Raw genomic sequence first — 12,472 nt, 5'->3', positions numbered from 1 at the left:
GGGGGAGAGAGAGAAAGCCTCAATGCTGTGTTAAGTGCTGTTCAACAATAGCCAAAGCATCAGCCTGTTATCAACACCATTTTAGACACAAATGGAAAAGGGTGTACCACACAGGCTGCTGTGAAGAAAGCTAAGTGCACCCTGGAGCAAAAATTGGGCTTCTGGGTAAGGCCAAGCAAGAGCCACCCAGCTGTCCTATGATAACTAAATTTATTTGCCTAAATCTGGAAGGGACTGGGTGAGGTTTAAGGTTCTAATTAGTAGAACAAGATGGTTCCAGGGAGAGTAATTAACAGAAGAGTTTAGGACACTAGATTACCACAAGTGTGGTTTTACTGTCTAGCAGAAGTAAGACTTGTTCAGAAGTAAGTGTTCAATAAATTAATCAGCTTAAATTACTACTGCACAGGACAATTCTATGTTGAAGTTAATTGCATCAAATAGGAAGATCTTGTGTGAATTTCAACATATGTTGCATGTCTCTGTGTTACCGCATGTTTTTTGATGGGCATCTAAAACTGTATGCTTAATCAGCATATAGAGATGAATTGCTATTAGTTTACATTACGAAAAGTGGTGGTGTGTGTTGTGTTCAGAATGCATAAAGAGCACCTGACCTCAGTAGCTGGCTTGAACTGCCAGCTACAGTTCTTTCAATGGTAAATGAAAAGTCTTAAAGCTGCAGCTGAAAAGCAGCATTTTTTTTAAAACCTCTAAGGAACTGTAGGCTTTTAATGAAAGTTTTCTGATTTCTTTTTTTTTTTTTAGGACAACACTGAGTAAAGCCAGCACACAGAAGAGGACTGTGATGAAGGATCGGTATGGAAAACATGTTCATATAGAAGAGGTGGAAGACACACCAGAAGCACTATCGCAGGATGACCTCCAACATGACCTCCAGCAGCTTCTTAGACACTTCTGCAAAGAGGACTGGAAACAGGAGGCAAAGTGAGAAGCTGCCACCCCTCAACACCAACACCTAACCATCCATCCAGTATGCAGCATTCATCTTCTCTAGGTGTAGACATTGTTACCTACATAATCCCTGGAAGACACTGCCATTTCTACTTGTGCAGATGCAGTGAATTCATTTATTTCCCCCCATATTTGATTTTGGGTTTTATTTTTTACCCTGTAAGCTAATTTGTGACCAAAGATAGCATCCTTCATTCAGGATGATTTATCCACCGAATCGTCGTCTTTGTGCTCTACTGGGAATTTGTCAGCATCGCCACTTCTTGTTGTTCCTTTGCTTCTGCACTAGCCTCATGAAATCGCATTTGTCAAGCCAACTTCATCTACAGGCCTCTTCAAGTGACTATGTACATGCACCATAGAAAAAGGGAGTTAACATGTAAACTGTATATAGCAAGAGTATTTGGACTTACAAAACTGCAGAAAACACACTGCCTATGACTACAATTAGCATCATGGATTACAAGGTCTGTTGACACTGCTGAACAGTGATTAATAAAATAATGTTGACACAATTGACTGCAAACACAGACTGACTGAGGAGGAAGCACTGCAGATCCACTGCATCCGTAAGACTTCCAGTTTAGGGATCTATTATAGTTAAAGGCTCTAAGAGTCAGGCTAAAAACCTGGAAATTCAGCTGCTCTCATGGAGTAACAGCTGACTGTGGCCATTAATATTTCTGACCTTTGAACAGCCACTTAAAGATTTCCAGAAAAAGAAAAAAAAAAAAAGAATACCCAATTAGGTAACCAACTTGCTAGCAGCTATATATCTATGGCACATTTGCATACGGTATTAAAATCTTTTAGATCTGGACACGTGGCAGGGCGTATTAAACAATTATAACTACAGTAGTTTCCTGTTTTCATCAGTGCTTAGCAAACCACACTGTCTTATTGGTGGTACTTCCTGCTGGCCACTGCACTGTAGATAACTATGGGAGAAAGACTTACCCACTATACAAGGAAAATAATTAATTCACCGTGTTTTATCAAGATTGCCTCTTATCCGATACATGCATGTGGCATTTGAAGGTCAAAACCAAACCCTCCTATACTCATGTCAGCTTGTTAGCCCTCTTAGCACTGAGCGAGCAGTTTTTATCTTCCAATCAAGTGTTTTTTAAAGAGAACATGCTCACAATCCTTGAAAGCCAGTTTCTGTTCATATTTTATCTATCTATATATATAATATATATATTTCTAAACCAACCCTCTGAAAACCATGATAGCATGTCTGCACTTTTATTTTCAAAAAAGGGAACACAGAATCTGACATTTCGTATTTAACGAAGGGAGCTCTCTAGTGTTTTAGCTTATATAATACACACACACAAAATGTTTTTAAACTGCAATTTGATTTTTTTAATAGTATACTCAAAACCAGAGTAAAACCAATCCTCTCCTCTAAGAGTAATATTTTTTCCAAGCTTATCTGGCCTTCTACAATTCCAGGGTTGTTTTTTTTTTTAATGACTCACTCAGTGCTCAGAACAAGGGCACTTCCTCATTAAGGTAACGATGCCAAAAGCATGAAAATATCTTGGGAGTTCTGTCTTCCTGCAGGAAAACAACCCAAGGTGCCATGCTACCACTTTTTTGGCAGGCAGGAAAACAACACCAAAAAAAAAAAATGTTTTGGCAGCCAAAACAAACAAGACCCATGATAAAACATTTCACAACACATCATGGCTTTCTTATTGTCAGAGACAGCACAGGATGATCTTCAAGAACGGGGCTCTAAAGAAATGCATTTCTGTTGTGTTATTTGCGGTGCAGATGATGTTCTGTGTAACAACATAATGGTTATTCACCTCTTATTTTGATTTTTTTGCTGTGTTATCAAAGAACTTGAATACTGTGAGAAGAAGTGAATTTTAAGTTGATGAATCAGCATCTTGTTCCCATGGTGATAACACTAATTGAATATATCTATGAGGGCATGTATTAGTTAAAAATTAAAAAAAAAAAAACCACAACACTAACAATACATAGCTGCAATGTGTACAATGGCTGATTTAACTAAATAAAAATGTACAAGTGTTAAATGTAGAAATAACGGCTCACTCTTTTTTACTGCCAATGCAGCATTAAAAGGAATAACATCCATTTGGGTACGTTAACTGAACTATCAGAATTCCTCTGTACACAGCTTCCTAAGGTTTGTTGTTGATTCTGCTACTCAGCACTAATTGGTAAGTGTCAGTCCTTAGATGCAAATTTTTTTTTTAAACAGTGTTAATAGTTTTCAAAGTGTAGCTAGCTATGTTCTCTAATTATTTTATTGGGCCTGAAATTGCAATTATTTTCTTCAAATATGGCCCAAACTTCTTGCTACAGTCAATTACTTTTTCAGTGTCTACATATACTGTTACTACTACTGAGAGTTTCTCAAACAGAGGAAAGATAGGGAAGAAAAATGTAGAGTGAAATTCTGCCGTGTAATCCTTGTAATGCACAGAGAATAGGGGAAGAGTCTGTTTTATTGCCAGTTGATATTTATTCAGGTTAAATCTGTACCAATTCTATTACTGCAGCTGGGTCTCCGGCTAGTGTAACAGGTCACGCTGCCACAGCATCCCAACTCTTTGCTATTCACTCGTGCGCAACCTTCATGGCAGTCGGAGGCGTCCTCCTGCCCACATCTCACGTAGTAGACAAACCATCAATTTAGGCAGTTTCTGTATTTGCTAAAACTCAGAGTCATTGAACCTCCTGGATTAAGGGACAAAAAGGGCACAAGAGGCACAACTGGACTCCCTGCCTGGACCAGAAGGATGCCCACAACCCAGAACAGACCTTGCACCCAGACATGGGGAGGTCTGGGATCAACTCCCAAGCCAGTTGTGACAGACTTAGCAAGGCTGACACGTTCCAGGTAAGTACCTAAGCCAAAGCCTACTGACTTTTTCCTTCCTCCTCCCGCCCTGCCCTGGAATGAACATTGTATTAAAAAAACCAAAAAACCAAACCAAAACAACAACAAAAAAACCCCAAAACCCACAATAAAAAAACCCACAAAAACAAAAGCAACTCAAAACCCCACACAACAAGCAAACAATCCCACCCCCAAAAACACCTCTCCACCACACCACCATGACAGCAGCCTAAGGACAAATAGGAAATAATTCAGACTCTAGTATTTGCAAAACACAAAAAACAAATTTGGCTGTGATGTGGATTTGGTATTTTTTTTTCCCCCTCCATGCAGAGCTATGTGAAGCATAAGCAATGCAGAGGTGGTGGCCATGTTTATGCATGGACACCAGGATGGGTGGCAGTGGGGACTGCAATTGCCCATGGACACCCTTCACATCTGTGCAAACACAGGGGAACCACCCTGCAGGTTTGTGTGTTGGGGTTTTATTTTTTTGTTTCTTTGTACTGCATCATTCAGTTATGACTGAGCTGCATGGGGGGTGGTGAGAAGACAGGGCACCTATCCAACGTAGGCTATTAGCATTAAAGTGTTTTTAATTATAGAACCGTAGAATGGTTTGGGTTGGAAAGGACCTTAAAGATCATCGAGTTCCACCCCCCTGCCATGGGAAGGAACACCTCCCCCTAGCCCAGGTTGCTCAAAGCCTCATCCAGCCTGGCCTTGAACCCCTCCAGGGATGGGGCATCCACAGCTTCTCTGGGCAACCTGGGCCACTGCCTCACCACCCGCACAGGAAAACATTTCTTCCTGTTATCTAATCTCTGTCTGCCCTCTTTCAGCTTAAAACCATTACCCTTGTCCTATCACTACACTCCCTGACCAAGAGTGCCTCCCCATCTCTCCTGTAGCCCCCTTTCAGCACTGGAAGCTGCTATAAGGTCTCCCCGGAGCCTTCTCTTCTCCAGGCTGAACAACCCCAACTCTCTCAGCCTGTCCTCATAGGGGAGGTGCTCCAGCGCTCTGACCACCTTTGTTGCCTCTACCACAGCCACATCTTTTCCATTCTAGCCTAAGTAGTTTCAATCTCACTATCAGCACTTTCCAAAAGAAACACTATTTTTTGCTGAAAGGCTTCAGCCAGGTTTGCTAAATAATACCTGAAAGCCAACACCTTTTATGAAGTCACTTCTTATGTTTGCTTTAAAAAAAAAAAAAATAATTCTTAAATCTAAGGACTAATGTGCTTGTCAGGGCCTGATAAGTGGCAGCAACAGTTCAGACATTCATTCAATCTTCCCTCCCACCTTGACAAAAGGAAAGGATTTATTTCCGTGCAACACAGAAAACACGGAAGAACTGACTTTAGAGCTAGCAACTCATCACATACGTGCATGAGCAATGAATGTAGCTTGTACATGATCTATACTCCACACACCGCAGCCTGTATTTTCAGGACTTCAACGCTAAGTAATTTAAAAGAAAAACATATTTCCTGGGGAAATAAATGAAAATGGCTTCAGCTGCATCACCACCTTAACCTTCTCCAGTCTCTCCCAGCTAAGAACCTGGCAATTGCTTCAGGCCTGTTGGCACGGAAAGCAGCACTGCTGAAACGCCCAAAGCTAGAACATGTCAGGTTTCAAAATACCCTGTGATTTGTTGCAACTTGTGTCACTGAAACATCAACACCAAAAACCAAAATTGTCTCCTCAACCTTTGCCATCCTTTTCCAATCCCCTGTGTTAGATTTGTTTTGTTTTCTGAGGTCTATCAGCAGGGACAGCAGCGATAGGAACAACGCATCTCAGCCCTTCCTGCCAGGTCTGCCTCCTGCTCCTACTGGCAAGAGCGTAATTAATACCCCTGACGAGACTGTCAAACACAGTTTGCTTCAATGGGGTCTCTACAGAAAATGGGAGTAAGGTGAGCTATTATGGAATGCATCTCTGACACATTGCAAGGATCCTAGAAATATCGTTCATGCTGCACGCACACTATGGGGCTATTAACACCCAGAACTGACTCTTGTTTAGCTGCTAAAAAAACCACTCCAAACAAGGACATGCACCCACACAACAACCACCAACCAGAAAACCCACTCACACACTAACAGAACTCTGGACCCATTTTTTTTTTCCATTAAAGTTAACCCAACATTTCCAGGTCACTGACTGTCTAATGAGGTCACCAGCTTTTGGCTTTCAGTGAGTGACCCCCTCCTCCATCTGAATGCTTTCTGAATCCACTCCATCAAATCAATGCCCTTCTCAGTCAGACTCAAGCTCTTTTTGGCGAATCTGACACCAGCTTTCTCTATTTACTAACTCAGCATCTGAGAGATCATTACATGAGCTCAAACATCACTGTTGCCAAGCTCAAGGCTAAAACAGGGCACACCTGTCACCCCACTTCCCTGTCATGGGGTATGAAGCCAAACATGGCACACCACTTACACAGAATTTAAGGGTTTGAAGCACCAGCATCTATTACCAGCTACCACGTCAGAAAGCACAGTGTGCTTAAAACAGTTCAAGGATTGTTCGTTGAAGTAACGCAAATAAATTCACCAAGAGTCTATGTTTTGCAGAAAAAATAAAAAATGTGCACTAATCAGCAGGTCTGAGCAATTAACAACAATAATAAAGCACAAAAAACCCCAAACCCTCTGCCCCCAGTCAAACCAAACCCACAGAGGAGAACACGAGGCACATCCAGAGGAACATGTCACCTCCTCAGCCCTGCCCCGCAGGCCGCGGCCACTGCAGGAGTGGGGTCTGCCCTCAGCCACAGCTCCACAGGACTCCTGTCCAGTGATTTCAACACAAGGTAATTTCTGAAGGGGTAAGAGATACCAGCCTAACCTCTGCAGCCTTCTTGATTCACCTGTTTTTGCATCTCATATTACTAGCAGAGAAGGCTTTACATTACTACCCATACTACATGCACAAATGGACACAATTAAAATAAAATGTATAAAAACTCGTTGAACCTTTCTGAGGTCAAACAGAATTCACCTCCACTCAGCTTTTGCTGAGCAGCAGCTGGCATTGCACAAGACTTATTAAATAGCCACTAGAGTGCAGCAAATCACCAGTGTTTAACAGAAAAAAACAACAAAACCCCCACGAATTCTTGAAGTCAACTACTCCAGTATTGGCAAGACGCTCCTCACTTGTTATTCCAAATTTTAGGACTTAAAAGTACATGTGTATTCCATTACATACATGCACAGTTCTCCCTTGCGACAGCCAGGCTTAATAAGGTTTCATTGGGGATATCAGAATCCTCTGGGAATATTTAAATTTATTTGCTTAAAACTGCATTTACATCCCCGTATTGTTTACTTTCCATGGGTACTGAAGCAGACAGCTTGTTGTCAGCACCCAGAGCATGCACGTTTAACTAGGGACTATATTAAGCAAGTTTTGTACTTGCACGCGCAATTATTCCCATCATTCAGCTAATTCTAAGAATAGCAGCCGCAGGACAAGGACACCAACACACTGTGCACCCAGAGCTTCCAGCCAGGCCAGAGCAAAACATCTGGGGTTGTGGTTTGTTTTTTTTTTTTTTTTTAATTTCAAATACTTTCTTCCTGATCTGTAAAGCACAAAAAGTGGTCTCCAATTTAATTAATTTATAGCCAGGAAAATACTTTTTGTCAACTGTATTTGTTCTACTATTCACACCTTAGATAAATAAGCCCAGAGAAGTTTTTAAAGGACATGGCTGTACCTCACCCGGGGGCTCAGCCCAAGCCCACTGAATCCAACCCTACACTTCAGAAGGTTTTTCATGCAGTTAGTGAAATGCTGAATATTTTAACCACATTGGGAAATGGAAGGTAGAGTCGCTTTCTAACATCTCTGTACTCAAAACCTTTCAGTGTTTTTCAGGTTGAAATATCTGACAATTTTATCAATATCCAGATCCAGAATAAACCCGTGACCTTTTTATAGCTACATTTGACATGTTTATTTCTGTGTCTAAGCACGCAGCTTTGCCTTCATCAAAGCTAACCCACCTGCCTCATTGCAAACGGTGCAGCAGCTCCCTCAGCACCAGCGCAAAGCAGGCTCCTATTGCATGAGCCAGTCCTGCGTCTGAGAGGGGTGGGGAAAGCACTGTCTGCACTGTGAAGCATGCAGGTAGCCAACAATAAATGAGGAAATTGAAAACACATTTGCAGAGTCATAATGCATTGCTGTAGGCTTAGGAACAAACATTCTTTATGTCAGCTTTTAAGGTAACATTTCTGCTATGTAAGTGCTGCAAAATTCTGCATTCACACACAGCTACCAACCCCAAGAGCATCTCTTCTCTGACCATTTCACCACGGTTCTTTAGCCAGAGTCATTTTTTGGTGACTGAGGATAGTGTCTTTTCATTCCAGACCCGCTCCAAATCACACCAATATCACAGCAATGCAGGTGCTTATCCAGGGTTCTGGTTTAAACATTTGATTGCCTGTGTGTTATATTACCTTCTTCTCCCTACACAGAATTACAAATTAACAAATTCACTGAGGACAACTGATGCATTCAGGGTACAACATGGATGGTACTTAACAAACAATTATTCTTTTTAGCCTTGTTTCCTTAGGAAACTAGGTAGTGAACAGACATAAGGAATCCATAATCCTACTTTCAACCAGGAGCTTAGAGCAAGACTCAAATACTGCAAAGACATTTTTTGTTGTTGCTTTTTCTATGGCTTTCTACAATGATAACCAAGCTCTTCACAAACGCTATCTGCACAAAGTCACATAGAATGAGAAATACACAGAAAGCAAGGTTGTGGCTAAATTTTGGGAGGCCCGGTTGTGATTACGGAGATGTGATATTCTTTCCCCTTTCCAATAGAAATCAACCGGTAAATTCCCAGTGGAGACAGAGGATGCAGTTCTTAATTACATTTTCCACATTTCCATCTTTGTTGGAAATCAATAAATTAACAAAAAAAAAGCATTACATGACTGCATCCTTTGCTGATAGAAATGCAACTGATGAACAGACTGACTTCCATCAGCTGCTGCACTTGTACATAGGGATATGCAGAGCACACATGTTAAGCTCATTCACTGCGAGGTTTCATGGTACAACTTAAACTCAGAAATTCCCCTTTTTCCTCAGAAACCTCTGCTGTAAATAGATATGTCAAATCTTAAGTACCAATGAGATCATGCAGTCATTTTAGTAAGTGTTTCTAATTTCTTTGAGGTTGGTTTGTTAGAAGGAGAACACAACAAGATAGTTAAGTAACCAAGAAGACTACAAAAGAAATACCATGTTTTGTTGGGCTGGTATTTAAGAACACTCTTTATCACACAAGCCATTTGAAAACACAGCTGGGAAAGGGAGGGGATAAAAAGCCCAGGTTAAGGCTTGTCCTCCCCTTGCCCTGTTCCCAGCCTGCCATCGTAGAACAGCGACCAGTCCTTCACTTCTCCCTGCCTCCAAGGCCTGCAACAGGAAGTTGCAGCTTTTTTGCATCAAAAGAAAAGAACATTTCTAGCTTCATGAAGGAAAGCAAACTTCAGAAAGGCCCTGGAAGGTAGTATGTAATACTAAAAAGTCACTATTCCTGCTCACAGGTGAAAAGCATATGCCTGTACTTGATGAGGATGCTGGTAGAACAGCCTAATTAAAGTCCCAGAAAGGATGAACTACACCTGGTACAGTGTCGGGGGTGTTTTTTAAGCCTATAGAAAGGCGAAACTACTGCAAAAATGCTTATTAAACTCAAAGCATTTTGCATTACCCTCCTGAATTCTTAAAAGTATAAGATAAGCATTTGTCTACAAGCAACTTTCACATGGAAAAATCAAATTAAACTGCTAATCAAACACCCCTCCTTCAATAACCACATACACAGACACACACACACAGAATGAGTCTTTCCTCATCCTCCCAAACTCCAAAATTAAAGCTTAGAGGCACTCAGTTTTAACAAATATTGTCTTCAACCTTTTTTCCTTGCAATCTATGAATCACTGAACAAAGTCAGATTCTTCTCAGTTACAATGTTGAAATTAGATATAATTCAGACTATGACACACTTTTTTTGCTTACTTTCTATACATAGGGAGAAGTCTTTTATAGCATTTAAATGGGGGAAATTGGGTGACATGGTTCATCTCCTTAAAGCACAGGAATCAACTTAACTCTCATGTACATGCAAGTGTGTGTGTTTTCTGTAGATTTCCATAAGACAGGTTTTACTATCTCTACTTTGCCAGCGTTATTTCAAGATTGCTTTCATAAACTAAGACCAAAGCCTTCTCACAATAATTTAGAAAGAGGAGAGCAGACTTCATGTCACCAGTTGGACTCAGTGTCATTACCCAGCAGCACTCTAAGCCAGCACTTCAAGAATATTTGCAAAAGCAGTTATGTGTTCAAAGAATGAAATCTGGACAAGTGTCTCAATCACGTGTACATCAGAGAAGGCTAATTAAAGACACTCACAGACATTTTTTGTTGTTACTAATGAAACTAAACATCTCTCCACAGAGGTACCAGTGACTGACATCCCACGACACAATAACCACTACCAGCAGGGAAGTGTGTTACGTGAACGTCACATAATTGGCACATAATCTGAAATTCATCCCAACACAGTAATTAAATGTTTTCAGCATTTATCAATCCATTAAAAAATTGGGGGGAAAAAGTTAATCTATTATTTTCCATAAAGAATATTCCAAGGTTTATCCAAGAGAAGAGCACGTGTAACATGCCAGAATAATCACCAGCAGACAGGGCATTTACATCACTTCTCTGAGCTGTGTGAACATTTACTCCAATCAGCACCTCATAATAATCATATAAGCTAGCTGCTGAGCATTTATTTTGTTTTGTTAAGGTGTGGGCAGTTCTGAAGATCCTAGAAAACTCAGACATTACAGTCCCAGCACATACCAGTAAAAATATCAATAATAATAACAACAACAAAGAGAATTATGTTTATAAACAGCATTTTCATAAAGAAGGAATATGAGCAATGGCCCATTTATCATGAAAGAGCACCTAACTCTAAGCCTTTGAAAATAAGTCAGTACATTTAAATAAACTGCTCTCATACTGTGACTTGTAGGTACTTGAAGGTTTTCAAAAAATGAAACACATCATTTAAACACAGCTCTGTGTACGCCAGTCGAATATCAAGTGCAGATGTTGGCTAGCACAGGAGGAAGCTTGCCTGGCAAGCAGATGCTCCGTTTTCTATGTTTAAAAGACACTTTTAAAATGAAAGCCTCTTATTCACAGCACAAGAGGTAGAACAAACCAAACCACACTTGCTAGTGCATTGCTTTCCAGTTGTTTTCTTTGCTGCACAAGGTTTAAGATTACTGCTCTACAAGGGCACACACAGCCTTTTATCTAAGTTTTTACAACACAGAACCTCTGCAGCAGGACCAGATCACCACTTTGCTAGCAAGAGACCAGACCAGGGGAATAACCGCTCCCAGTAACGCACCCACAGAGCTCCACCAACATCTGGCAGCCTCCAACCCACTCCTAAACACACACTGCCTACAGAAAATATGCTATTTTCCAGCCATCATCCACTGTACCTCAGCCATGCACAGCAGGGCTCCTCCAGCCCATACTCACCCTCTGTAAGCAGCTCACAGGAAAATCATCCGCAGGAAGGATGAAACCCATCAGCTCCCATGATGAATTCCTGAAGATCTCCAAGCAGCTCACAGTGATCCTTCCTTCTAATAGCAGCACTTGCTACTAAGAAGCTCTCTAACTTTTCAGCAAAGAGCCCAGCTTCAGCTGCCCTTTGAGACAGCTGCAGGTGATTACCCCACCCGGGAACGCGGAGCAGCTGGCACCGTCTCCACCCTGCTCCCTCCAGGTGCCGGCAATCACCAAAACTTAGCACGAGGTGCCGTTATGCCTGCTCTTTGAAATGGTAAACAATTAAAAAACTCCACCAAAGGCAGATATATATGAAGATACTGCAGCTAATGAAGCCCAAAAACATAGCTGAGTGTATGCTGGGGACAGACTTATAGATTAGAAAGTGCCATTGTCTTTAATAGCACTACATTCTTTATGAGTCATTTCTAACTGGTGCCACAGGACATATTTACTCCACCTTTGTGTTTTGCTTTCAAGAGCTTTGGGTGATTCACTCCAGCCTTTAGCAAGTTCACTCATCTCAGACAGAAGGTTTCTGTTCCTGCTGCTCAACGTGCATAGCTGCGAGCACCCTGCCACGCATTTGCCATCAAAGAAGTTGCTAACCCTTAGCTCGGCTCCCCACCACCTCACACGTGCTCTCTCCGTGATGGTTTCAGACAAATGACTCAGGTGTTGGCTCGGTGCTGCCAGGAGGTCACTCTAACTGAACAGCGTCTGGAATGAGAAATTCCTGGGTGAGGCAGGAACTTTGATCAGCTCCTCACTCACTCACAGACAGTGCTGTGAGGGGTCCCTGCCCTTCACAGGGGCTTAAGGGGGCATTAGGAGCTCACAGGTAACTGCAAGGGAGTACTGGGGACCCCACGGAAAGCAGATGCTTGTGAGGTAACCACATCTGTAATGCCCTGCAAGGGAAGAATAATAACAATAATAAAACAATTATTATACTACAATAATA

General features: G+C 41.5%; 1 protein-coding gene across 1 annotated transcript in view; it reads left to right on the top strand.

The window, feature by feature from the left end:
* The window catches only part of LOC104468080 (ankyrin-2-like), a gene marked incomplete at its 5' end in the record, with an annotated part of 83,103 nt that extends 81,402 nt beyond the window's left edge, over positions 1–1,701 (top strand). Inside the window, one exon of the mRNA XM_010082090.1 lies at positions 769–1,701. Within this exon, the coding sequence (XP_010080392.1) occupies positions 769–952 (184 nt within the window). The remainder of the gene's footprint in view (positions 1–768) is intronic.
* Positions 1,702–12,472: the final 10,771 nt, after the last annotated feature.

Source organism: Pterocles gutturalis, unplaced genomic scaffold, assembly GCF_000699245.1.
Source record: "Pterocles gutturalis isolate BGI_N339 unplaced genomic scaffold, ASM69924v1 scaffold14044, whole genome shotgun sequence".
NCBI classification, from domain to species: Eukaryota; Metazoa; Chordata; class Aves; order Pterocliformes; family Pteroclidae; genus Pterocles; species Pterocles gutturalis.
Note: the sequence above shows the minus strand (reverse complement) of the source record. Positions and strands in the feature narration are given on the sequence as shown.